General features: G+C 38.1%; 1 protein-coding gene across 1 annotated transcript; it reads right to left on the bottom strand.

The window, feature by feature from the left end:
* Positions 1-442: 442 nt before the first annotated feature.
* Positions 443-27,962, bottom strand: LOC140196802 (transforming acidic coiled-coil-containing protein 3-like). Its single transcript, XM_072256609.1, has 17 exons — positions 27,875-27,962; positions 25,700-25,874; positions 25,006-25,151; positions 21,508-21,572; positions 20,038-21,121; positions 17,424-17,478; positions 15,678-15,885; positions 9,120-9,178; positions 8,150-8,280; positions 7,771-7,822; positions 6,559-6,744; positions 6,011-6,087; positions 5,883-5,926; positions 5,567-5,727; positions 3,936-4,042; positions 3,306-3,426; positions 443-2,130 (listed from the first exon to the last, which is right to left on the bottom strand). Exons 2-17 carry the CDS (start codon positions 25,862-25,864, stop codon positions 2,065-2,067), a joined length of 2,727 nt encoding a protein of 908 aa, XP_072112710.1. The 5' UTR covers positions 25,865-25,874; positions 27,875-27,962; the 3' UTR covers positions 443-2,064.
* Positions 27,963-27,977: the final 15 nt, after the last annotated feature.

Genomic DNA, 27,977 nt, shown 5'->3' on the forward strand with positions numbered 1-27,977 from the left:
GTTTGGAAGTCTATCAGTATTAAAATCAGTGTTGCAGGTACAGTAGTTCAAAAGACATTAAAGTATGTTTGCAGTTTTACAACCTGAGATTAGTCTTCGCAGAGAGCCGTGAAACAAAAACACGGAACCCAGTTGGAGAAAATTAGAACCCCCCCCCCATGCAAAAAAAAATTGTGCAAATGGCAAAAAAAAAACAACACACACACACAATGTTACATGCCAACCTACAAAAATCAAGGAAAGAGGCCAGGCATATTCAGTTTCAGCTCAGTTCTAGTTCAATCTAACACTGTCATTTATTATATGCGAACACCCCGATCAAAATCGCCCCTTTCCTTCTGAGTCACAGCCAGACTCAGTGCTGGAGACCCAAATCCTAGGTCCTCACTGCCCCCTCACTCCCTCCACCCAACTCACCCCCCCCTCCCCAAGTATCCCAAGTGGTACACCAGTTATTGAGGGGAACTGGTCATAGGAATACCTGCAGTGGCTGCCTATCCCTCACCCCACCCCCAAACAGTTACCCAGTTAGGTGAGGTGTAACTACTTTCCCCCACATCTGTCAATAAACACTCAGCCTCCTGAATGATCCAGAATTCATCCAGCTCCAGTTCCCCAAGGAGATGCAGCTGGATGCACTTCTTGCAGGTGTAGTCAGGAATACTGTATTGGAGGTCTCCCCACCTTCCCACATCCTACAAAACAAGAATTCCATTGTCCTAATTGTGCAAGAAGCTTGCCCGAAACAATCTCTTCTCACCAAAGCCTCTTGAGCCAAATCTACAAGTTCCCCACACTATCCTCGCCCTGGCCCCCACAATGAAACATCCTCCCACTCAACCCAACTTTTTATTGGCCGTTGCCAAGTGTCTAACTACCCAACAAGCTCAAGCATTTCTGAATATCGCACTTGGTCCTGTTCACTTTTTAAAAATCACTCACCACAAGCAACAGCTTGCGCAATCAGCAACCTAAAAGCATTTTGAAATGTTATGCAAAGCAATATATTTGAAAAATCCATTGGATAAAGTAATGCAAAATGTGGAAGCACAAGTGAGGCAAGGATCAGTTTCTATTGATCTTCTTACAAAGTGTGCATAAATCTTTTAGTTAACATGTTTCAGACATAATTAGAAATGAAAAAAAAAACACATTACCAAGATGCAGCTCACTTCTGAGCAGTGGTAAGCATTCTAAAATACTGACTGAGCACAATTCTTTGAAATTTCACTTTAAGTTTGAGACAATTGCTGTTATCTACTTTGGGGTGATCAAAGGAAAGTAATTGTTTCTAAACAAACTGGAGAAACTCAGGTCAGGCAGTTGACATCAACTGCTTGTTTCCCCACCACAGATGCTGCCTGACCATCTGAGTTTCGCCAGCAGTTAGTTTGTTGCTACAGATTCCAGGACATGTAGTCTCTTGCATCTCCTCACTAGAAATTAACATGGCTCAGCAAGCAGTTAAGGACAAGTTAGTTACTAACTTATTGCAAGTACTACAGACATCTTTGTTCCTAATTTCTGAAAGCACTAGAAAGTCAGCACCTGTAATTTTGCGTAAATGCCCAGTCACCAAGGATATATTTACAATTGTGTAGCAAAGATGCAATTCCAGAATACATGAATTTTGCACTGAGAGATTAGAAAGCATGGTCTTGTCTGCTTGGTTTAGAAGTACAAAATTCTTATAGGAGTTGATTGGGGAGATATTTCTCCCTTATGGAAAGTACACAGTGACCTCCGGTTCTTTCCACTACAGAGAACCATCTCCCTTGTCAACTTCTAAAAGAATTTTATTCTTGTAAACTAAGATCACTGTATAGAGTCCATCATGTTCCAGACTGGTGGATTTTACAATACAAGGGAATAATGATTCATGCAGGAACATGGAGATATGCAAGATCAGGCTTATTCCTACTGTTATTTCTTATTATTCCATATTATTCCAAATCTTGCACACAACTGCGAATTTAAAATATTAAACTTTATTTCTCTAGTAATTTAGTTATAAAAGGAAGTTCATATCTTGTCACTAAGCTATATTTACAAGACACAGGGAAATCAGTTCTTTTTCATATTAGAAATTAGTTCATCGCAGATCTTTGACAGTTCCAAGTTTTCTTTAGTCTGTAGGGAAATAAAACAAAATTGCAATTACAAAACTGGTTTTTAAACCCTACTTTAATTCTACACGTTGCCCATATCTTGAAATAATTCATCAGGAAGGCTAATTTTTTATTGATCATTGCTGTTCCTTCAATGTACCATCTTTAACTGCTTGCTAGCTTGCAAGGTGGTGGCAAAATAAATCTGATAAGCCACACCACCCTTCCAAACAGGGCAAAATGTCAAATACCAAGGAGCATAGATTAAGGTGAGACGGAATGTTTATAAATCTGCAAGGAAAATTGTTTCTTTAAGGAAGAGAGTAGTAGGTAGAATACATTTCCAAGGAAGAGGGTAGAAGCAGATACCATAAAAATGTACGAGGCATTTAGTTGGATGTGAACAAGCAAGGGATGGAGGGATTTAGATTAGCACTATGGATGGTAAATACATGGTGGACTGAAGGGCCTTGTCCTAAGATTTACTGTTCTATAACATTTGCTAGATTTCCATATTGGATTGTATTAGGAATGCCTTTGAGGTGGTGTAATATTTGAGATTCCCAGAAGAGTGAAAATCAAGTATTTAGATGTGGCCTTCTCCTGCCTTCAACCCTACCTCTCAAATATCAAGACAAAACTCCATCCACTTGTTCAATAAAAGAAAATCTGGAAATGTTATTGAAGTGCCAATAGGTGCTCATAATAATGTACTTTGTACACTTTGTTCATTTCCCACTTTCAGAGAACCCTCCTACATTCCAGTGTGGGGGAGGATTTAAATAAAATTAAATACAAATCCAAAAAGTGGCATTTTCAAATAACACACATGTAAGCATACACAGAACACATTTAGGCTTAAACCAAGTCAGATAACAATCCTCTACCAGAGAAAAGCCCATCACCAAATGGTTGAGCCAGCAAAAACAAATCAATCATAAACTACAAATTTAGTTCCATGCAGAACCACTGTGGTGTTGAACAACTTATTTCAGGCAGGGCATGTGTGAAGGGGGAATGAAGGTGACCAGAATGATTTAAAAAGTTAATGGTTAAGTGCAGGTTTACAATGACCATCTGCCTCATTTCAGTGAGATCACTAAATTTAAAGTGGCCTAATGTACTCATCAGGATTTGTTGTGAATGATGAGAAAAGGGAAGCCTGAATGAAAAGAATTGTAGTCTATTTCTCATAACCTTATCTTCCAGACTCCTTTCCAAGGAATTGATTTTCATTTGCTCCTTCCGCAGATGAGCCTCGACTGCAGCAATTTCTGCTGTATATTTATTGCGAACTTGCGCAATCACTTCATTTGCTCTGTACAGGAACGGGAGAAAATGTTAGTACCAGCAAATGTACTGTTAAACTCTAAATTGTCCTAAGCAGAATGCACTTGTTTACTAAAACTGCAACCCCACTGACTGATTTACTGTATATTTGACTCCATATTCATTTGAAACCCCAGTTTTCAATTGGCCCAAAATTAGATTACAAATGTGGCAGGATTTCAACTCAAAACATTTCATCCCACAGATGCTATTAAACCCATCGAGTTCTTCCAGCAGATTCATTGTTGCTCTAGATTACTGATGTGCCTGCAATTTCAACCCAAAATGACTTGCCTTTAATTATGACCTCTGAAATTTCAGGTCAATTCAAATGATTTTTAGATGATTAGAACATACAGAATGGATGATACAAGGAATAAGTACTGGTTTCTTTTAGCATTTTGTTAATATTTAACTAGGGTCATCATTAACTTCTTCCCACTCATTTCCCTAAGATACTTAAATAGCAGCACTAATGCTAAATTTAAGATTACTCACTGATTCAATTTTTCTTCAGCATGAGCTTTTAGAGCCTGGTATCTCTGTTCTTCCTTCTTAATCCTTGCAAGATAATCTTGAGAACATTTCTTTAGTATCTCTTCATTCTATATAAAAAACACAAAATTGCTGAGTGAACCATTGTCAACATTGCGTTTCCTGAGCACTGAATATGAGACAGAAGAGCCAGTACAAAATGTCTTTCTAGAGCTCCTAGTCGGGACAGAACAATTGCAGAAACGTTTGCTGTGCACTTATTCGAAGACAAATTTGAAAGCAAACCATTTCAGTAATAGTAGTTGATTCACAGGTCAGAGCAGGATTACAAAAGAGAAACAAGTCTGATTTACAGGAGACACTACAGATTAGGAGTCATACTCAGAATGTACATTGCTATCAAGGCATAAGTTCCCAAAGTAAAGTGTGTTTTCTCCCCCACATCTGATGCTCACGAGTGGTTAAAGGAAGATATTATATCAAAGGTAATTTGATAGTCCCCATAGTCTTGCTTCAGCCAAACAACACCACTTAAACTGGTCGGTACAAAGATCAACCGACATAGAAACAAACACAAAAGGTGAGCAAGGATCAGTAGGGTGCAAGGGCATGCAGTACAATGGAACAATCCTCATTCTAGCCAGCTACATTCCAATCCATCATTCCTTTCCACAGTCAATCTTTATCCATGTCCAATGGGGAAAAGCATCCATTGCATTCAATTAGTGCTGTACAAATCACTGTTGAACATTCTCAAATTGCCAGGCATTTGTCTCCAATACTTTTCTCCACAGTCTTGAGAAGACACCATACAAAAATAAAGCCCCTTGGAGATGGTGACCAAGGATTCTCCAGTTGTTACAAAATTATGCTCAAAAAGATTTTACAATTAGTAACAAAGAAAATTTTGCCATCTCAAAACAAACTGTTCCTTCTTTTGCCAGGGTGCTCTCTTCAAGCCAAATACAATGTCTTCAATAGCTCAACACCATCGTTCAATAGGAAGTGCATTCAATTAATCCAAGAAATAGTTTCCCAGCAAGGAAATGTCTTCCCATCCCTTTTATTGTTAAGGAACCCTGCTGACAACAAATGAAAGAGCACCTTCCATTATGGTCACTGGTATGACTGGATCCCTACCTCAAGTCCAGTCATTGGAAAATCTTTTAAACATGACTGTCACAAGACACCAAGTTTTTCATACTTGCAAAAATTAGACATCATAGCAACTAGCTTTAATCAAGCTGTTATGACATCCTTGACAATGTTATAAGACATTGATAAGGTTATGTGAAATGATGTTTGCACACTATAAGTAGAACATCTCACCATTTTAAACTTGTTTTGTCATTTCTACATTACACTGTACCAGTCCAAAAATTACTCACAGCTTCAAGTCCAAGGCAGAACTGTATGACAACAATAAATCAGCTGTGTGAATCCTCACCAAAAACTAAACAGTGCACTACACTAAAGGACTGTTTATCATTGAGCAGACTGCTAAAACAATCTACTGAAGCTCCTACTTCATTGTCATAATTTTAAAAGTTTGGTCTGCAAGACAATCTTCATGGATGTAAATATTAAAACTGAATACAAATCATAGGAGCACATTTTTAGCAAAATAAACTTGCCTTTATGTAACCATTAATTGCTTCTTTCTGTTTTTCAAATCGTTTGAATAGTTCAGAAAATGATATTTCAGCTGAATTCAGATCCTTTAAGAGTTGCTGCTTTTCTTCAGTTACTTTGTCTACTTCTGCCTTGGCCGTTTCAACCTTTTTGCTAGATGCCTCTGAAATATTTCAAAAATAATCTTTAGAAGTATGATTTCTAAATAACTATGTTAATTGTTTGATACATTAACCATTGCCAAAGGAAAAAATGCATTGCCTGAATTACCAAGCTTCTTAAATTTAAAAAAAAACATGAAACAGGAATACAACTTACCGTTCATTTGCAAAACCAATTCAGTATATCCATCAATAATTTTCCTAGAAAAAACAAATTTAGCAATAAAAGACCACATTCCCATTAATCAAATGGATGAGAAAACTTTTCACATGAGAAGTACTTACTTCATTTCTTCACATTGTACAAGCTTTTCCTCATGCTTCTTTTTCCATTCCAAAGTTATAGCTTCCTGACGAGCAAGCTACCAAAAATAAAGTATTCCACGGTAAGTTCTAAATCCCAAGCTGATAAAGCACAAGCATCAACCTAATAGGCTGGAAAGGGCGTTAGGGCAGCTATGTATCAAACAACACAAAAGCTACCAATTCTAAATTTCAAATCCTACAAAGGTCCAAAACAAGCCTCAACAGATAAAACCATATTATGTAATTTAAAGATTCCGATCTCAGGATCTGTCAAACAGAACAAGTTGCTGATCTGTTGATTAGAACAGTTTATTAACAAATCGTACAGGTCACACCATAATATGGCACTAATCTCTTAACTGTAATACGATACTTCCTAAGCAATGGTACAAAAACACAAATCAAGGTTTGCAGCATTATTCAGAAAAATCCCAAGAAGCACAACTATTTAGGAAGGTGTGTTTAAACTTAGATAGAAGTTACCAAAATTGAACCTTGAAAACATTAAGACAACAGTTAGTACATGCCTCTTGCTTCACAGCTGATATGGCCTCATCTGCCTCTTGCTTCACAGCTTGAATTGCAGCATCCATGTCTTTTTGGCTATATTTGAGTACATCAACAATTGTATCTTCAGCAAAAACAGTAGGTGCAAAATCAGCCACTGGATCGTTAAGAATAGGTTGCACATCAGGAATTAAGGGAGCTGTATCCTTTAAAGAAAAAATATGGGTGTGAATTGATTTACAAATCAATTATGAAAAAATTCAATGATACAGAAGCATTACTAGATTAGGGTTTAATACCCTTAAAGGAAACATCTTTACAACTGAAGGTAGGTTATTTTAGTTAACGTGTGCCATCAGTTTCTCTAACATTAAACCAAATCAACTTTGCTTCACTTATTTACTTCATATAAATCTCAGTGGGTACACGGCCAAATGGTTAAGGCATTGGACTAGCGACCTGAACGTCGTGAGTTCGAGCCCCAGCTGTGAGAACGTGTTGTGTCCTTGAGCAAGGCACTTAATCACACATTGCTCTGTGACGACACTGGTGCCAAGCTGTATGGGTCCTAATGCCCTTCCCTTGGACAACATCGGTGTCGTGGAGAGGGGAGACTTGCAGCATGGGCAACTGCTAATCTTCCATACAACTTTATCCAGGTCTGTGCCCTGGAGAGCGAAGACTTTCCAGGCGCAAATCCATGGTCTCGCAAGACTAACGCGCGTGTGTGTGTGTGTGTGTGTGTGTGTGTGTGTGTATATGTGTGATCTCAAAGCTTAATCTCACATATTCCATCTCTGATGAAAGGTCACAAGTCTGTACCCCACTCCATTTACAGCCTGACCTACCAGAATTTCTTTTCAATACACCTAGCAAACCTTCACAGCATTCAATTCAAACTTCAAAGTTAGCAAAAACTGTTGAAACAAAAGATACAATACTTCTCTAGTCCCCAGTATCCTGAGCAATATATTTCAACTGTTGTCAGAAAAAGAGGTGCTTTTTGCAAACATAGCATGTTTCTGGTACTAATGAATTCACATTATAGTCTGCACAAGTTTAAATTTTTGCTACTAATTAAAGAACAAAAGATGTTTTGATTTATTTTCACAGTTTGTAGGGTTGTTTATTAAGGTGTTCAAAAATCTTCATTCCATTGAGGTCATTATTCATTTATTAACTGATAATGAAATGGCACTATTTTACGTTAAAAAAAAAACTAAGTTACTTACCACTGTTTCTTTATTAGGAAGAACAAGAGATCTGGTTTCAAGATCAATAATACTGGAATTGCATGACAAAAGAATTTAGTTAGCTAAGTATTTTTATACTGTTTAAAATGTTTATATACTGTGATTTAACATTGGATGTTACAGGAACAGCGATGGCAGTTAACAAGATGGAAACATTTGAGGAAAAGCTCACTACTTACAGCAGTGATACTTTCTCCACCTGAAACCTTACTGCACTTCAACATTTAAGAAAAAAATTGCACATCAATTCTACATTTTTTAATTTATATCATCCAAACCAGATTACATTTTGGCAACAGTTGTGATAACACTTTAGACAAAGAGGGTTAAGAAAATAGTAAATTAACAAACATTTTACCTTGCAGTTAGTGGATCTGCCACATTGGGCTTAGTTTCCAGGGGCTTAGCGGTTACCTTAATAGGACTTTCCCTCAACAGAGGATCAAACTTCAGGTATAGAGACTGCTTTCTCAAAGCAGAAGCATGAAACTAAACAAATTACAATAGAAAAAGCAGCTTCGGTTAAATTAGCTTGATATTGCAAGAAACACTCAGTGTGCATTTGATTACTAACATAACTGGTTGGGCACAACACTGTGGGCTGAAGGGCCTGTTCCTGTGCTGTACTGGTCTACGTTCTATGCTGCTCTAATTCTTACCTTGTCTAGCGTATGGGCAAATCCAGACCCACTAATTTAGTTGGATCTTCTTAACTGAAGAAATTTCTGCACTCAGTGCTACTTGGCTTTACATTAGTCTATCAGCACTAGCCCTGGATTCTCCCATAGTCTCGAACAGCCTTACTGCATCCAATCTATTCAGACCTTTTGGATTTTTCCCCCACCCCATATTTCCAAGATCTCTACTCATTCACCCAAATTCTAGCAAACACAAACTTAACAGGCACTCATCATACATCAATAATGCCATCTCATGGACACATCTGGGGAACTTCCACTGTACTTCCTTCATTGCAAGAGCATCTTCCTTCAGAGACCGAAACTACCATACAAAACTTCAGAATGGGGGTCTCAAGTCCTCACACAGATGCACCTCCCTGTTCCTATGCTTATTATGGTGGCTAACATACCATTTGCATTTATACCTACATGTTTACTTTCAATGGCTTCATTCCATTTCATTGCACCTCACCTATTCATAAGCTCTGTTCAGAAACAACCCATCTTCCTGTTTTGGCTATCAAATTGAATAACTAGATTTACCTACATACTGTATCTACCTTACATTTGCCTACTGCCTCAATCCGAGTGGCCCACCCTGGTAAGGAATCAAAGTTAATTACAAAAAGAATGCACTTTTAAACTTACCAGTGAGTGACCAAACTGCTCCAGGTAGTCAACTTCAATTGGTTCATTAAATGTTGGAACTGCAAGGGAAAACTTTCAATATTACAATGTTTAAAAGTACTAATTTTTTGTCACAGGTAAAAATCACCTTCACTAAGAATTGCTAATTAAAAATCATTTGATAGTTCAAATCTCAAATCACAGCAAAATCTTGTATTGCTGGCAACTACAAAGCTATGCAAATTGATAAATCAAATAAATTATCCATTGCTAATCTAGTCATGATATACAACTCTAATCCTATACCATCCCAACCAGCTCCATGACACATTGAAATTGCTGAGTAGTTATTAAGTTGCTATAATTTCTAAATGCTTCTCACCACTATAATCAATGAACAATTATTAATCTTACAAATCATGCAAAATTAAAACAGTTTCAAACAACCTAAAGAGTACAAAAGGGTACAAAGAAGGTTCACCAGATTGATTCCTGGGAAGGCAGGACTTTCATATGATGAAAGACTGGATCGGCTATGCTTATACTCGCTGGAATTTAGAAGATTGAAGGGGGATCTGATTGAAATGTATAAAATTCTAAAGGGATCGGACAGGCTAGATGCAGGAAGATTGTTCCAGACGTTGGGGAAGTCCAGAACGAGGGGTCACAGTTTGAGGATAAAGGGGAAGCCTTTTAGGACCGAGATGAGGAAAAACTTCTTCACACAGAGGGTGGTGAATCTGTGGGATTCTCTGCCACAGGAAACAGTTGAGGCCAGTTTATTGGCCATATTTAAGAGGGAGTTAGATAAGGCCCTTGTGGCTAAAGGCATCAGGGGGTATGGAGAGAAGGTAGGTATAGGGTTCTGAGTTGGATGATCAGCCATGATCATAATGAATGGCGGTGCAGGCTCAAAGGGCCGAAAAGGCCTACTCCTGCACCTATTTTCTATATTTCTATGAAACGAAATGCAAAAGGAAGGGTTGACATAGGATTACAGCAAAGGAAAATTATGTGATTAAAAAAAGCAAGGAACAGAGTATTAGGAGTTACTAACACGGCCACAAGCAATAGTGGTAATGTAGGACATAATACAGAAATTAGATGCTTCTAACAGGAAAATAATCATGGATCTTTAATCTACACTACCCAAAAAAAATATGGCTGTGGTAATGTTTGTGGCATACACAAGATGGTTTTCTAAAGGGCCTAAGGAACAGTCCATTTTTGATCCAAAATTCTGCAATAAGGACTAATGGTAGTTCAAAAGACCTTTAAAGGAAATGACCAAAACATGCAGGAATTTTCTTTAAGCACCGAGAGCAACTTAGTTCTATTTGAAAACAGGTTCTTAATTTTAAAAGTAAATTATGAAGTCAAGGCCCATGTTGGCTATGAGACACTGGGAACCATATTGAAATGTATGGCAATAATGGAGTAATTGCTAACTTTTCAAATTATCTGCAGCAAATACAGTGGATTCCAATTAATTGTAACACATCATGATCAGTACATTTTGGCCTAATTAGCTGAAGTTCCATGGAAATAGTTTAAAAGTATAAAATGACAAACAAATTTAACCAAATAAGTTATGCATTTAAAATACAGAACAAATTAAGACACTAATACCACCTCAATACAGTTTCTAATAGTTATTGAAGGACTGTATGCTGGACTGTAATCTTTTGATTTTGCTGTAATTGAGCAAAATCAGTACAGATACCTAGTGCAGATAATGGACTGGATTTATACAATGCTTTTGACGACTTCATTCTCCAAATCTTCATTTTCATTGTTGATGCCTTCAAATTCTTCGTAGTTCCTAACAAAGTCATGAATTTTCACTGTTTAATTTTCACTCATAGCCATTTCTGGCATCTCCACACCAGAATGCCTGAAACTGCAGTAACCAAAACCGTTCCGAGATGTCTTGCTGCTTATTTCTTGCCAACTATCAGTGACAAAAATCACTGCATTTGAACACAAACACATGCAACTGATACTATTTAAAAACTGCTCACTTCTAGCACTGTGTCTAACGGCCACACAAGTGCATGCAACTGACTCCAAAAGCTTCAGCAGTAGTCTCCTGTCCAAATTAAGTGGCAGTGTTGCAAATAAACCAGGGGAACCCCAATTATTTTGTTGATTAACATTTGTCCTTTAAGAGTTGTCACAAATAAGTGGCTGTCCCAATTAACCGATAGGCTTAACTAGATTCCACTAGTTTTGTGATCTGGCTGTAGAGAGATTAGAACAGGGCATGTTTTATGCATTAATAATAATACATTTAAAAAATTGGAAATACTTTAGAAGACAGCAAAGTGGGGCCAAGGACTGATAAGGAAAGAGGCTACAACAATTGGCAAGTTGGAAACAAGCTTCAAAAGCTTCTAGGTATAAAAGAAATATTGATGAATAAAGGAAATGGTAGAGCACCAAAATGAATATTTTGGGCATCTGCATTGCTAGAAGATAACAAAACTCCCAGAAATATTACAGAACTGCAAGCTAAGAGTGAGAACCCAGTTCAAAGAAATTAGCAGTAGTTTAAAAAATTGGGAGAATTTAATAGGGGCTAAAAAATAAATCTTCAAGAACTGCATACCAAGCTTGCAAATATCTCAATGGATATAGCAACCACTGTCACTGTCCACAATGCCATATGTAGATATTGGAACAGACCAGAAGCTAGCATATGTAATCCTACCATTTAACCAAGTGGGCATTAACAGGCTATACTTTGGGGGCACTTGCAGCTAACAGGGCTCAAGAAGAATTTGGCTGTGGCCTTAACAGTCACATTTGTACAGTACATTCTTGTATCTACACGGCTCATCATGAGAATAGAAACTAAAATAGGCAAGGATAGAACAGCCTGTCCCACTGTGGTCATGCTGTACTGTGCAGGCCATGATGCCAAATCAAACAGATCACATCTGTCTGCACATGATTCACATTCCCCACTCTAAGTGCCTCAAATACCAATTTCATATCTGCTTCCACCATCCTCCTTGGCATTTTCCAGGTACCTAGTGCTCTAAAACCTTGCCTTAGCACCTTTAAAACTTAGCACCCATCACCCTGGAAGACTGAAGTGGTGGCCCTTTCGAACACATACCCAAGACAGTACAAATACCTTGTTTGCATGGGGTATGCAATTGCACCTCTCGATTCTTTAAATTCGCCCATAAAAAGCACAGAATTATTAGTTTTACTGCCAAATGAAGCAGTGAATGATTTAATTTAAATAAACCAAGAGCAGTGAGATGTTTTCACAGGAAATGTCTAGCATGGCTTCATTCCAGCTACATGAGAAGACATACAGTAATATTGGATGATATATTTTGATATCCTCACAGATCTTGTGTACACAAGTTTTAAAGAGTAAATAGGTCAGTTAGCATTAGTTTTGCTCTGACTACATTCTCATGTTATTTGTGAATGAACACGGAAGAGTCAGTGATAACAATGGCAACATTATGAATATTAATATTTTTGCAATAAACATTAGTAAAACTATTTGCTTGTTGCCAAGATATTTTTAAATTGTGTTTACCCTTGTTCAGGATGTCAGGTACAATAGTAAAGAAATAAAACATTCAAATGATGGGAGAAGCAGAGATTTAAGAGTTAGACAATGAATACACGCAAGCAAGCAACAGGACTCATCCTTTTCCTGAAGGACATAATTATTGATAGGACTTTATCAATGATAATCTGTTCTGAATTACCATGGCACGAGAACTTTTTGTATTACCACCTATTCCCATTGAAGTGTAGTGTAGAGTACAAAACTCACAGGACTTGACAGTAGATTAAAGCACCAGTATAAATATTTCATCCATTTGCAATGTTTAGAAATAAAATTCAATATCAAAATAGTCATGCAAAACCAAAATCAGAAGTCATGAATCAAGAGCAGCAAATCTTTGGAAGTCTGTATCAAGGACATTTATGGATATTAAGAGAACTAAGTGACAAGGGATTCATTAAATTCAGTGTAGTAACTGCCATGAAAGGAACGGCCCATTGTGGCTTCTATTGTGTACATTGGTTATTGCTCCACTGATTTAAAAAGTTCAGTTAACCAAGGCCTTAGAATCAGGAACAATAAACAGTTTTATATAAGTGGATTCCAGTTAATTAGCCCATCAGTTAACTGGGGCAGCCATATATTTGGGACAGCTCTCAACAAATAAATTAATCAAGAAAATAACCAGGATTCCCCTTATTTGGGAAACTATGCTGCTTAAATGGGGCATGAAACTTGTCGAACAGTTTCTAACTAGCATCAGTCGCGTGCACTTGTGTAGCCATTATACACTACACTGTGCTTAGAACAAAGATTTTAAAACAGCATTATTCAAAAAGCAGTGATTTTTGTCACTGATAGTTGACGAGAAATAAGCAATAAGACAATGCAGAACTGTTTTGCTCCCTGTGGTTTTAAACACTCAGACTGGAAATGCCAGTGTAACAGCTGGGAGTGAAAATGAAATGATTTTACTACTTCAGCAAATCAGGAATTATGAAGAGTTTGAAGCTATTGGCTATCATCCTGGATGTTATGAAATGAGGACTGAGGATGCAGTCACTGAAAGCATTGTATGAATTGCTGTCCATTATGTGCAATAGGTGTCTGCACTAATTTTGTTTATTTACAGTCAAAAGAATACAATGCAGACAATCCCTCTGTGGTTAAGTATTAGGAACTAATACAGTTTTAAATTCAGTAGTATTGGTAGTGTTCCAATTTGTTCTACGTTTCTATATTCAATGTCAGTAAGACCATGGAGCTGATTATTGACTTCAGAAGGAAACCAGAGCCAGTCCTGAGGATCAGAGAGAGAGGGTCAACAACTTTAAATTTTTCACTGTTGTTACTTTGGAGGACCTGTCCTGGGACCAGCACACAGGTGCAATTACAAGTGTTGCAAAGATTCTGCATGACATCTAAAACTTTGACAAACTTCTATAGATGTGTAGTGGAGAGTATATTGAGTGGTTGCATCACAGCCTGGTATGGAAAACGAAGGGTATGTATCTGACGAAGGCTTCCAGCCCGAAACGTCGATCGATCTTTTCCACTGATGCTGCCCGACCTGCTGAGTTCCTCCAGCGTGTTGTGAGTGTTGCTTTGACCCCAGCATCTGCAGATGATTTTGTGTTTATGGAAAACCCAATGCCCTTGAATGGAAAATCCTACAAAATGTAGTGGATATGGCCCAGTCCATCACAGATAAAGCTCTCCCACCATCACACACATCTACACTGTGCACTGTCGCAGGAAAGCAGCATCCATCAGGGACCTCACCATCCAGGCCATGCTCTCTTCTCGCTGCTGCCATCAGGAAGGTGGTACAGGAGCCTCAGGAAACTCACCACCAGGCTCAGGAACAGTTATTTCCCCTCAGCCAACAGTCTCTTGAACCAGAGGGAATTCAACTTCACTTACCCAGTAACTGAAATGTCCCTACAACCAATGCACTTAGTTTCAAGGACTCAACTCATGTTTGATGTTTATTGCTTATTTATTATTTCTTCATTTTTGTATTTGCGGTTTGTCATCTTTTGCACACTGGATGAACGCTCAAGTTGGCACATTTTTTTCATTGATTCTGTTATGGTAATTATTCTATTATGGACTTATTGAGTATGCCACAAGAAAATGAATCTCTGGGCTGTATATGGTGGCATGTGTATATTAACAAACATACTTTGAACTTAAGATATATAATTTGTGTTTGGTTCGTCTTTTTTAATGCACCTTTTAAACTATTTCCATGAAACAGGCTAATTGGGCCAAAATACACTGGTGCCAATGCATCCCAATTAAGCAGAATCCACTGTATTATTGTGCACTAAAAGCACGCTGGCTGGTCCTCCCCTCAAAGATGGGCAGTAGACCTCAATTCAGCACTGTCGACTGAGATGTATAGGTGTACCATAGAAACTTGTCTGAATTTCCCTACAATGCTCAGAAAGGAAAGCACTTGGAATGAAACCTGCATCTCTGATGAACAAAAATTGTTTGGGTTGGGAGGGGTGAACTGCAGTTACGTAACTGCATTTGCAGGCAATAATAATAGTTTGACCAGATATGCTCAACACCAGCTAAAAAATTTCCAAAAGTACAATGACTGAAATATAACACCTCTCTAAAAAGAAATTTCCACTTGCAGGCAATAGATGGGTGACATGGACAGAGGAAGAAAGAGCAACATCCTGCAAACATTTGCCCAGCATTCAATCACTGACAGAAGGAAGATTACCAGGTAGATCAGATTATAACATTCAAGTTAAAGCAAGACCAATTAATTTTATCAAGTATTTTGAAATTTATGTTAAACAACAAGTTGATCACCTTCAGATATTTGAATTAACACTTTGTATGCTTAATAGATACTGATTTGAAAATATCAGAATTGATGATTTGCTCTCTACCAGTGACACTAAAGCTAAAAGTACATAGATGGATTAGTTTCAAGACAATTATCTTGAACTCAGATGAATCACAGGCAAATATTACTGACAATAAAAACAGCTTAACAAGACAGACCAGAAAACCAGTCTTACTTTGGTCAGCTGGTCTGAATTCTTCAGCTTCGCCTTCAATGATGCCATCGAGAAATTCAGAGCTTCCTGCCATGGTGAACTCAAGATTTTTCGTGTCCTGTGTCACTTCTTCACTCCTCGATAGTTGTACCCTGTCTGAAATCCTCCTTTCAGAATTAGATACTGGCATGGACTCAATAATATCTCCAATAGCAAAAACTTGAGGCTCCTAAAAATGAAAAAAAGTTTTTGCATGGTTCATTGTCTTACTTAAATTGCACATTTACACCATGACTGAAAATTTGTTTTCAGTGGTTTGTAAATCCAGACTGCCCCTTCTGAATGGTGAAACTTTATTTCTGAAACTGTTCCATTTCAAGTTTGTGTTATGTAGTAAGTGTTTCTAACTGGGATACAGAAGTAAATTTTGCACTTTCCCTTCTGTCCCATATTTACCACTAAGGAATTAAAATGCAGCAACATCAAAAAGTGGGATGACTGACCCAGCAATTGGTCTTTTTGTAAATCTTTCAAATGAAGTGCATCTTATGTGTTAGCATTATCTTGCCAAAATTGAGGAAGAAGAGATACCAGGCTCTGAAAGTTTATGCTGAAGAAAAATTGAAACAATGAGAAACTTTAAATTTAGTATTAGTTTCACTATTCAGATTTGCTTGTTAGTAGCATGTACTGGGGGTTGATGGCACAAAAAGAAGGGAGATGCAAATAATAACTATAGTTCTCCATGGACAGTTACGAGCAGCAAGTACCTGGGAGTGCACAAACCAGACCTGGTCCCTCAACACCAGCCCTTTGGTCAAGAAAGCACAACAGTTCCCACTTCCTGAGGTAATCCCTCCCAATCTAACTTTTTAAAAAAATATATAAACTGGAGCACGATTGAGAGGGTCCTGACAAGCTACCAGACCCTGCAAAGGATTCAGAGGACCGCTGAGAAGATCATCAGTCTCCCTTCCACCTATCCAAGACATTTATCAGGAGCACAGTGTATGTGGGGCCCTTAGCATTGTCAATAATCCCTCCCTTCATCCAATCTCTTTGACCCCCTACCATCAGGAAGAATTTACCACAGCATGAGGACAAGGACTGTTAGGATGGGAAACAGCTTCCGTCCCAGGCTGAGTGACTACTCAACTCCCTGCAATCTTCAAGGTCTCACCACGTATGAAGCACCAGTAGCGTTACACTACTTACTTTTTAAAATTGTATTTTTTAAATAAACTTATTTTTATTAATTTATTTGTAGTGATATTACTCTGTTGAGAGAGCTATATGTACTGTGCACTTTAGTCTGCAAGAAATTGTTTCATTTGGCAGTACATATATAAATGGTTGAATGACAATAAACTTGAATTTAATAAAATATCAAGTTAACTGGTACTAGTTCCTTGGCTAGAACATGGAGAAATGATGAAAAAAAATCAAAATCATTGCATTAACCTGAAATCCTAGGGAAGATAAAGAGGCAAGTCATTCAGGAGAGAAATTGTTGGCACCTTGGTAACCTGGAACAATATATTGAAAACACTGGGTTGAGCAGAATCTGTGGGAAGCAACAAATTAATGTTTTGGGTTGAAATGCTGCTATGTTTGCAATGTAGTTTAATCAACTGAAATCTGAGAGCAATTGACCTTGGTACTGAATCATATAAACCAGTCATGATCTAAGGGATTGCTGTTTTAGTAAACAGTTTTGATATTGTGTACCTGAATTATTGTCCTTTTAGATTTCAAGATTTCACCCACCTGAAATAAAGGAATTGCTGAGACCTCCCTCATCGGCTTAACCTTACAAGTGTTCCTAAGAATAATAAATTCAAATTATTAATGCAAGTTTGGCAGACAAATCCAATTTAAAAGAAAAAAATACACACATTTGAGAGACAAAGGATAAAAACGAAGTAGGACAGAAGAGCTGTAGTCAAAACAAGGGACGTCTTGTGATGAGCTCTGTTAAAGGTGATGCTTCCACATTATAGTGAATACAGTTTAAACCTCCTAAGCCTTAGTCTCCAGTATACACTCAGTGGCCACTTTATTAGGTACACTGCTCACTAATGCAAATATCTAATCAGCCAATCATGTTGCAGCAACTCAATGCACAAAATCATGCCGACATGGTCAAGAGGTTCAGTTGTTCAGACCAAACAACAGAATGGGGGAGAAATGTAATCAGTGACTGATTGCAATGATTGTTGGTATCTCAGAAACTGATCTCCTGGGATTTTCATGCACAAACCTCTGGAGTATAGAGAATGGTGCGAAAAACAAAATAACATCCACTGATCACCAGTTCCCTGGGTAAAAATGCCTTGTTAATGAGAGGGATCAAAGAAGAATGGCCAGACTGGTTCAAGCTGACAGGAAAGTGACAGCAACTCAAGTCTTGTATTACAACTGTGATGTGCAAAAGAGTATCTCTGAATGCACAACACGTTAAACCTTGAAGTGTACGGGCTACAGCAGCAGAAGAGCACATCTGGGTCTACTCCTCTACCTAATAAAATGCTGTTGAGTGTACAAGGTCATAACTACAAGCCAAAATATCTACCCACATTTCTTGGGGTTTAATATAACATCAGGCATAGCAGTGGCTCAATTCTGCGACAAGTAGAGGTTCTCTAAAGCAGGATATAATATTCTTACTGTCAATTATTTCCAATCATGTGTCATAAAGAATTATGGAATAATTGGAGGATGAAGAATGAAATTGTGGTCAGCAGTCATCTCAATGAGGCACAAATCAGGTTCAAAGGAAAAAACAGCGAGTGATTAAAAATATTTGTATGATCATTGAACGTTAGGTTTTAGCAGGGTGTTCATCTAATATCCCCAGAATTAACAAGATTTTTTAAATTTCTTATTTCTTTGGGGGAATGCAAGCATAGCTAAAAATTCTATCTCCAACTGTCCTAGAATATGTGGGGCAATCCTTCACTTCGAGCCACCCCAAAGCTTTGTTATCTAGGAATTTGATTCAGTGGCTATAAACGACATTAATAAGCCTGCTGAGATGGCATTCTCATGCATCTCCTGCTCAGAGAGCTCCCTTAGCACAATTCCTAATAAGCAAAAATCAAGATTAATGTCTCTTGTTGCTTATTACCACCAGCATACACTCTAAGGTATGAAAAGTGTCATTGTTCTAATAAGATGCAAATTTTCCTCAATTTACTCAGTCTTGCCTCACCAGGACAGTTCAGTTACAGACCTCACTATCCACTCAAGTCAAACATTGACCAAAGAGCAAAATTAAAGGAGAGGCATTGATTGCCCTTGAGATCAGAGCAACATTTGGAGTGATATCAAGATGCCCTGGTAGAAGTGGACATCAAGGGAAAAAGAAAACCTTTAAAGAGCATAGCTATACTTCATACAGGTCTGTCTTCCCATTTCTTCAGGTAAATGTCCTTCTCCCAACCATTTTTAGCTGCTTTATAAAAGACCTTTCTTGACAACGTCATAATATTCAATTCCATCTGCAATGCAAAGCATCAATGCCTGCTTGCATTAAGACTGAAAGATCTTATTGGTATGGGCTCATGAGTGCCAAGTAATATTTGTCTAATGAACTACCCAGTCATTGAATGCAGTCCTGCATAATTACTTCAGATTTGTCATGACCAGAAGCTCAGCTGAACCAGCAGGAAATACCGTGGCTACAAGAGCAGGTCAGATGGCAGTACATGTCAGTGACTCTTCTCTTCTACCAGGCTCTTTAGACAAATGTGATGAAATACTCTCCACCTCCATTTAACACTCAAGTGCAATACCACCAAAAAGAAAGTGGCCCCCTTTGTTGACACTATTAGTATGTACCATCCACAACCTTTATGGCTAAGAATAATAAGAACAAGGATACAGGAATACCAAGTATAATATTAACATTTCTTAATTTCCACTGTATCTAAAAACTTTAAATCTCCATCAGCATTGTGGGGATGATCTTCAGATAAACTGCAGTGGGTCAAGATGGCTCATCTCTACCTTAACAGCAATTAGGAATGTACCCTGACCCTACCAGCAATACCTGTGCCCTAAATTTTAACATGGGAAATGCCAGGTTGCAATTTAGAACTCACAGAAGGGCTTCACACAAAAACAAAATTTTAAAGAAAGTTTTTGTAAAAGGCTGAAGAGCGGGTTAACAGATTAGAGTAATTTGGTCAACTAGCTAAGATAGTGTTTCAACCCATTTAGTAAGCATATTATCATGACTAGCCCATGCCAGAGTACTGTAGAATGTTTCTTGTTTTTTTAAAAAAAAATCCTTCAATGCTTCAAAAAGCTGCAAAAGACCAGGCATTCAAGTGCTTTACTATATTTAAATAAAAGAACCATTGAAATTTGATCCACTTACTTCTTTACAGGTTGCTTCTGAACCTCTTTAATTCCCTTAGTAGATCCATTTGCCGCTGGAGTGCTTTCTGGCTTCTGCAATATATCCACTTTGTCCGCAGATGGCTCAACATGTTCTTCTTTATCTTGCAATAATTGCTTTGCAGCGTTGGCTTCTGGCAACTTAGAGCTGGGAGAATTACTAACTTTTGAAATTCCACCAAAAGGATTGAAATTTGGGTCATCTAGTTTGTCCCAGTCAACACTGTAGTTAAATTTTGGGACGACAGGATCAGTTTCACTCAATTTTACAGCCTCCTTACTCTGTTCTTCCAATTTGCAGTGTTCATCAGGATGAATTTCATTCTGTTTTATAACTTCCTTAATCTGCTCTTCAGATTTGTTATGCACTGATTTCTCTGTAGTTTCTTTGGACCTCTTAGGGCATATCTGCCCTCCAGGTCTTTTTCCCAACTTCTTTGGTGGTGGTTTCTTCTTCACTTCATCATCAAATGCAAACTCCAACTTTACTGGTTGCAAAGAATCAGTATCAGCTTTCTGGGCATTTTCAGATGCAAGATCTTGAATAAGTACTGGGGAAGTCTCTGGTTTTTGCACTCCCGTCGGAAGGGAGTCAGAGCTTGTGCTGTCACAGTTGAGATTCAATGAATTTTCTACAGGAAGTTCTAAACTTTCCACTGCTGCCTCACTTTTGCAAAGATCAATCTTCTCAAGACAATCTCCCTCAAAGCTGTTCAACTTCTGAGATACAATTACCTCAGAATCCTCCTCTATGTAGTTGCTTTGACACTCCATTTGTAAAGGCATGTCTGCTGATGTGTTCATTCGCTGATCTGCATTAATGTTATAAGGAGGGATTAAAGACATTTTTGCAGTCTCCTCAAGAAGCATTTGACTATTCACTGGAGTAATTTTGAGACTTTGTTCACGAGAGTCAAGCTCGTTGTCACTCGGTTTCTGAGCTGGCGAATTCATAACTTTTGAATTACTTTGAAATGGATTTATTGCATCAAGCATGTCAAGATCAAGTGTATATGCTCCATGAGATGGAACTTGTTCCTCGTTGGCAACAGATTGGCTAGTCTCTGTCAGAGATAAAAAGCACCTCAAATTTAATGAATAACAACCAGAGGCATATTTGAAAAGTACCCCGCTAAATGAAATCAGCCAAAGATTTTATTTTTGTTTCAAAAGCCAATTTAAGTTCAGAAACCTTATAAGTCACTTTGCAAACTAGTTTCAATTCAGAGTAAGTGCTAACAATATCTTGACTTTTAACTCAAAAGTGAACCGGCAGTAATTGTGGACAAAATTATGAAAGCTCAATTTTACATTGCCTTTTTTCCAATAAACAGGATTTTAGAAAACATGATAAAGTTTAACTTACTTTACAAACTAACTTTGCATACAATAACGCAAGATCAAGAGTCACAATTCAAATATACCAAATAAAATAACCAAATATACTTGCTTTCTTTCAATTGCTCTTCTGATTGCAGATTAAATACTTCAGAACTTCCACCAGAATCTTTGTGCCTGTAATTGTAAAAGAAATTTAAGCGATCTCTTACCATTAAGGTGGACAAGTCCCCAGGGTCTTACACAATATACTCTGTGATATTGAGGGGTGCCATGACCAAGATAATCTTTTCCCAGCCACAGGAGAGGTTCTTGTGGACTGGTGAGTAGTTTATGTTCCTTTTTTCAAGGGGGAAGGGGAGGGCTAAAGCACTGGTATAACCCTCAAAATTATAAACTGCCTAGTCTCACTTAGTGGTAGAGAAGCTATTTTTGAGGACTCTTAGGAACAGGACTAATGAGCATTTGGAAAATGATGGCCTAATTTGGGATAGCCTTTAAGAGGCTAGATAAGTCATATCAACGATTGAGTTTTGAAGTAACGACCCAAGATGCTCAAAGGGTAGAGCAGTGCAAGGAATTTTGACAAGATGCCTCATGAACTCATTCAGAAAATTAAGATGCACAAGATCCACAATCACTTGGCTGTTTGGATTCAGAATTGCATTGCGCATAGGAATCAGTGCAGTGGTTGATAGGTCTTATCCTGGCAAAAAGCCACGGACTTAGTCGTGTTCCATAGGATAAAAAAAAATCAGTTACAGGTATGGTTAGAGAACTGATAAATGGCAAATGAAAAGGGAAGGAACAGTTAATGGCAGAACCTTTAACATGGTCCAAGTCCACAGCTCCCTGAAAGTAGCCACATAATTCAATAGGGTTTTCCAAGGTGTACTGCTTTATTTGTTGAGGCACTGAGTTCAAACTTAGAAAGCTATGTTGCAGCATTATAAAGCTCATCAGGCTGCATCAATTCTGGTTACCCCATTTTAGGAAGGATGTGGAGGCCCAGAGAGAGCTCAGAAGTGTCCCGGAATGCTGCGTAGACTGGAGGATTGCTATAGAGGCAAGTTATAAAATTGTGTGAGGCATTGAGTAGACATCTGACATCTTTCTTCTCCAATAAAGTATCTAATAGAGGGGCACAGTTTAAAAATGCGCAGGGGAAGTTTTTTTTAAAAATATAAATAGTGAAGAGCACCTGAAAAATACAGGATGGTGCAGGCAGACATGATAAACATGTTTAAGACACTTATAGATAGGCACATGTAGAGAATGGAGTGATATGGGCCATCTGCTTGCTGGGATTAGGTGCCACTAGCTTAGTTTGGCACGTCATGGGCAGCAGGGTCTATTCCTGTGCAATTATGTTCCATAAAGCCATACGACATAGGAGGAGAACCGGACCATTTGGCCCATCGAGTCTGCTCCACCATTCCATCATGATGGATTTATTATCCGTCTCAACCCCATTCTCCTGCCTTCTCATCACAATCCAAGAACCTATCAACCTCTACTTTAAATATATTCAACAATTTGGTCTCCAGAGCCATATGTGGCAATGAATTACAGTGGATACAAGATGGGAGTACACTATACTACCTCCTCAAACCTTGCACAATTGGGTTAGATTATAGTTATAGTCAGAGCACCACAGCACAGAAACAGGTCCTTCCCCACATCTAGCCCATGTTGAATTATTTCCATAAAACTTTTAACCATCTTTAGAAGAAAACATCTAACAGCAGCTAGCGTCCATCAATTTATTATTGGAAGAAATTGAGTGTTACACTATACATCTGATGCAATTGTAACTAAGGTTAATTAAACTCAGATGTAATATTAGAAAGCTCCACCTGTGGAGGGGTGAAAATGAGGTTTACCAAATTAAACTTGGGGGAAAAAAAACTATGGGAGAACGAGATGCAGCTGACACAGGTATGGACAAGCAAGAGAAATGCAGCAAACTATTAGAAATTAAATATATAAACTGTTAAAAGTGGAATTAGTAGTGAACATCGCTACTCTATTTACTTGAAAACCTCAGTGAAACCCCTGGCAAGAGAGAATATATCAATAAAAGATTTACTGAAGCTACGGCTGTAACAAGCACCAGCTATAGCGAGACAATATCAGCAGAGACGAGTGTCCAAAATCTCTGCTGTGTAACTGGGAATTAGTTCTGTTAAATCATACCAAGGATTTGGTGAATTAAAACACTTTTGCTGTCCCAAGTATAAAATGTGTGTGTGAAATATGTTCAGTAGTGTTGTAACTGAGAAATGTTTGGAAATGACATGATTTTGAGATAGAAATCAGAATGAGTACAAGAACTTACTGACTGTAATCCTGTTGAATACAGGTCAGGTTTTTTTGTTGTACAAGTTTTGAGAAGTGACTTTCCATGGATGACCAGCTATTTCATCCAATGAACCAAGAAACAAGATGACGAGCCAACCATGATCAACAAACCAGCACGGAACAAAATGTTTCATGACGTGTTGGATTTAACATAGTTGGATGTACAAGTTTATTATTCATTTAGAGGATCTGAATTTGATTTTCTGCAAGAACTGATTTTTGCAAAGACTTTGATAAGTTACTAAATGGGATTTACTTTAAAAGTTGTGATGTTGGAGAATTGTCATGAAAGGAATTAAGTTGAATATTTTTTTAAATTTAAATCTGTAGACATAGTGACTTAAACTGAAACTGAAGTTAACCATAATACCCAAGAATAGAAATTCAATTAGTTCTAACCAACTGGGGATAAATAGAAAGGCAAAAGGTTAGTCTATAAACCTTTAAATAGGGAATAACACTAGACCTAATTAATTAGAGTAATAAATGTTATTCTAATGAACATCACTGATTCCAATTGAAAAGGAATTTGATATCTGAGAATCTAAATTTGGAATTTGATATTTGGAATCTAAACAGAATGTTGGAACTTTGAATTGTTCTTACTCATGTAAATATTTTGCATATATTACTACTTTTTATAAATAAATTTACCTCCAGAAGTGTGCATTTTTTTTTATTCACTGCCTCCTTCCAATACCCAAACTGATGGTCCACTAGGACCTAGCGTTATGCTATGTAATTTGATCTTCAAGAGTGCGGCAAACAGTCACGCAAGAAGAGACAAACGCTACACAGGTGTTACATAATACAGAAGTCATCTTTGTGTATAATGGAGTTGAATGCTTATTTGGATCCTGTTATCTTTGCAGGCAAGGCAGTATCTCAAAGTATACCTAACAGGGAAAATAGGCAACCCAGAAGCAAAGAGATTAGCACAATCTCATTACAGCACCGACCACGACTGATCAGGATTATTCCTGCTGCTGTCTAAGGATTTTGTATGTTCTCCATGTGACTGTGTGGGCTTCCTCCGGGTGCTTCAGTTACATCTCATCAGAACTGAGAAAGCATTTAACTGAGTAACCTTAAAGGGAATATTCATAACTGAATACGATATCACAGGACTGTTAAAGTCTCAGACAATTACATAAAACTAGCTTAGAACCAAGTACACACATTTTGGCTCACTGCGACAGAGCATTTATTCTTGTAACACAAAATGCTGGAGGAACTCATTTATTCTTACCATTTATCCTCATTAAGATTTTCTGGACCCTGTATGTTCAATGCAATTTCCTCATTGTTTCCAATTTTCTGAAATGCAACATTGGTGATATGTGGACTCAATATTTTCCGTGTAACAGGGTCTCTTGCAGGGGTTTGGAAGGACACCTACATTGTGAAAAGTTAGTTTAGAACAGAGGAATATATCAATAGCATCTCTGTAAATATTCAGTGCCCAAAGTAGCTAACTCTTGTATGTGGTGATACTTTGCAATTAAATTTGAATAGAAAACTCAAATGTTTTAAGAGACAAACAAAAGTCAAATTTAGCCTAACCTCTGCAGCATACTTAATGTACTGAATAGCACCAAGTAGGGAACAAAGTAGTGGACTGGAAATCAAATCAGAAATTAGACTCAACGTGCATAGCTCACCAGAAAACTTGCTTCCACCAATAACCATTGCCTACTGCACCATTAAGTTTTGCTACACAGATATTTTTAGTACAGAGTGATATCTTGTATGATTAAAAGCTTCAGTTGTTAAATATTCTGAAAATACCCATCCTTTGATTTATTTGAAATGAAGAAATTTTATATACAAGTTTTAAGTTTCAGATCTTTAGAGAACCAAATAATGAACATTAAAGTTCAACAAGTTGATTAAAAACAGAAAATAGACAAACTATTAATGCTATAATGCAAAAAAAAAAGCACCTTGGAAAGTTTTGTTGAACTTTTGGGAGGGAAATTTTCCTTCTCTGTTACTCGAAGAGTTGGTTTCCCCGTGCTTGCAATCGGTGTTGACGGGTTACACTGTTCATCCATTATAGTGGAGCCTTGAAGGTCCAAATAACTGTTTTCATCCAAATGCAAACTCATACCAGATTGGCTGAGAAAGATGCAAGGCAAGATAAACCACTTATAATTGTCTATAAATAATTCATAGAAACAACATTAAACACTAATACAAAGTCACTAGTTTTCTGAATACATTACTTCCAGATTTTTCAGTGTTCTTTTAACAAACTGTATATTCACACATGGAACCATCAAGACTCCATCCAAAATTTGTACTTGAGATACAAAACTGTCAGCTAAATAATGAACATCAATACTCTTCCATTAGTTTATATCTATTCAGCATCCTCTGTCGCAACATCTTTCCTACAGTGCAGTGATTGAAATACATACTATTAAGTTGTAAAACCATTTCTTCAGGGTCAACATGAAAGATGAACATTTCTCTCTGGACAGGTGCTTCTGGACTTTAACCTCTAATTCCTAAAACCAGAGATTATTGTTGTAATCTTTTCTGGTATCCTTCTATCTCACATCCTTCCTATAAATGAAGTGACCAGAACTGAACACAAGACTGGAAGAGCAGGACCAGAGATTTATAAAGGCTCAGCAAGTTATACAAGCTTCTATCGATAAAATCCCAATTTAATATGCTTTATTAATTGTGCCCCGTCACCTGTGAACCCATACCCCCAGGGCCCTGTATTCCTTTACCAACACTATCTTTTACCCTAATGTTATCTCTTCATAACTTCCTACCAAAATGCATGAGCTCACATTTCTCTGCCTTAAACTTCACCTGCCATGCTTCTATCCATCTACCAGCCTTTTTACATAGACTATACTTCCATTTTACAGTGCTATCAAGCTTCACATCACATGCAAATTTAGAAATTGTGACTTTCACCCAAAATTAGTATATTAATATGGATTAGAAACACTGACTCCTGGGAATATCACTATACACCACTCCCCAACCCCAGTTTCAATAATGACCACTCACCACAATCTTGCTGTCAACTATTAGCCAATTCCACATCTATAATATCAATACCTTTTATGCACTGGTTCTATTAAGCCTGTAGCCAAATAGGGATTTTTGCGCCTTTTGACAGCTCTAATGACAAGCCACGTGACTTTTGTTTGTCTCAGCTAGCCCTATTTGCCTGCATTTGACCCAATCCCTTCAAATCTTCCTATTCACAAATACATAATTGAAATAGTTCTAGAAGAGGCATACAGGCCAAACACTGGAAAATGAAAATAACTCAGGTAGACAACTTGGTTGGCAATGACAAGATGGGCCTTTAAAAATCCCGTTTACATGCTACATAAACATAGATTTTCTCGATAGATCACAGCATCTTATGCCCACATACACCCTTAGATCTCAAATCCAGCATTTCCCTAAACATATTTAATGTAGCCAGTACAGTAAACTCAAGTAACATCCCAGCAATTGGATTCAGCACATATGTCCTCTTTCTGGGAGAGTCAGTTAATAGAGAGGGGCAGAACACTAGGGTGATGGAGACGGAATCCTTCACCACCCAGATGACCATCAAGTACAGCAGTCCCAGGGTTGCAGAAGATAACTCAAAACTTTGTTTTTTTTTTAACATTTTTGGTGTCATTTGCACAGCACATTCAGTTGGGGTAAGTTTTTTTTTTGTTTAAAGACCTTAGTAACATTCCACTCATGTGACGTTATACGCCCCATTTTCGAGAAGAATCCCACTAGTATTCATTAACAGTGCAACAACTAGACTCTGGTCCTTCCCCGCAAAGACTTCGCGTTGGCTGCACCAAGCTTCGCTGCATCCCTTCGTATGACTAGAAAATGGTAGTCGCACCACACTCGCTGAGTTGGAATGTCAGCACTATCTGCGTTCCCCACCACACCCAACCCGTCTCCAGCCGCCGGTCCTCTCCCGATCCATCTGCGGACCCCTCCACCTCACTCTCCTATCCCAATCCCACCACCCTCCAACCCTACCACCTACCTCCCACCACCGTCAGCCCCACTCCACCCTTCTCCCGCGGCCAGGCCAGGCCGCTCCCGCTGCGCCCCAGCCCCAGCCCCTGCCTCACCTTTCACCGCCGCCCGCTCCTACCCCGCTTCGGACGCTCCGGCTCCCGTCTCGCTCGCCAAATTTTAAAACCTGACCGTTTGGCGCCACGTCCAATACAAAGC

This window comes from Mobula birostris, chromosome 4 (assembly GCF_030028105.1).
Source record: "Mobula birostris isolate sMobBir1 chromosome 4, sMobBir1.hap1, whole genome shotgun sequence".
In the NCBI taxonomy this organism is placed as follows: Eukaryota; Metazoa; Chordata; class Chondrichthyes; order Myliobatiformes; family Myliobatidae; genus Mobula; species Mobula birostris.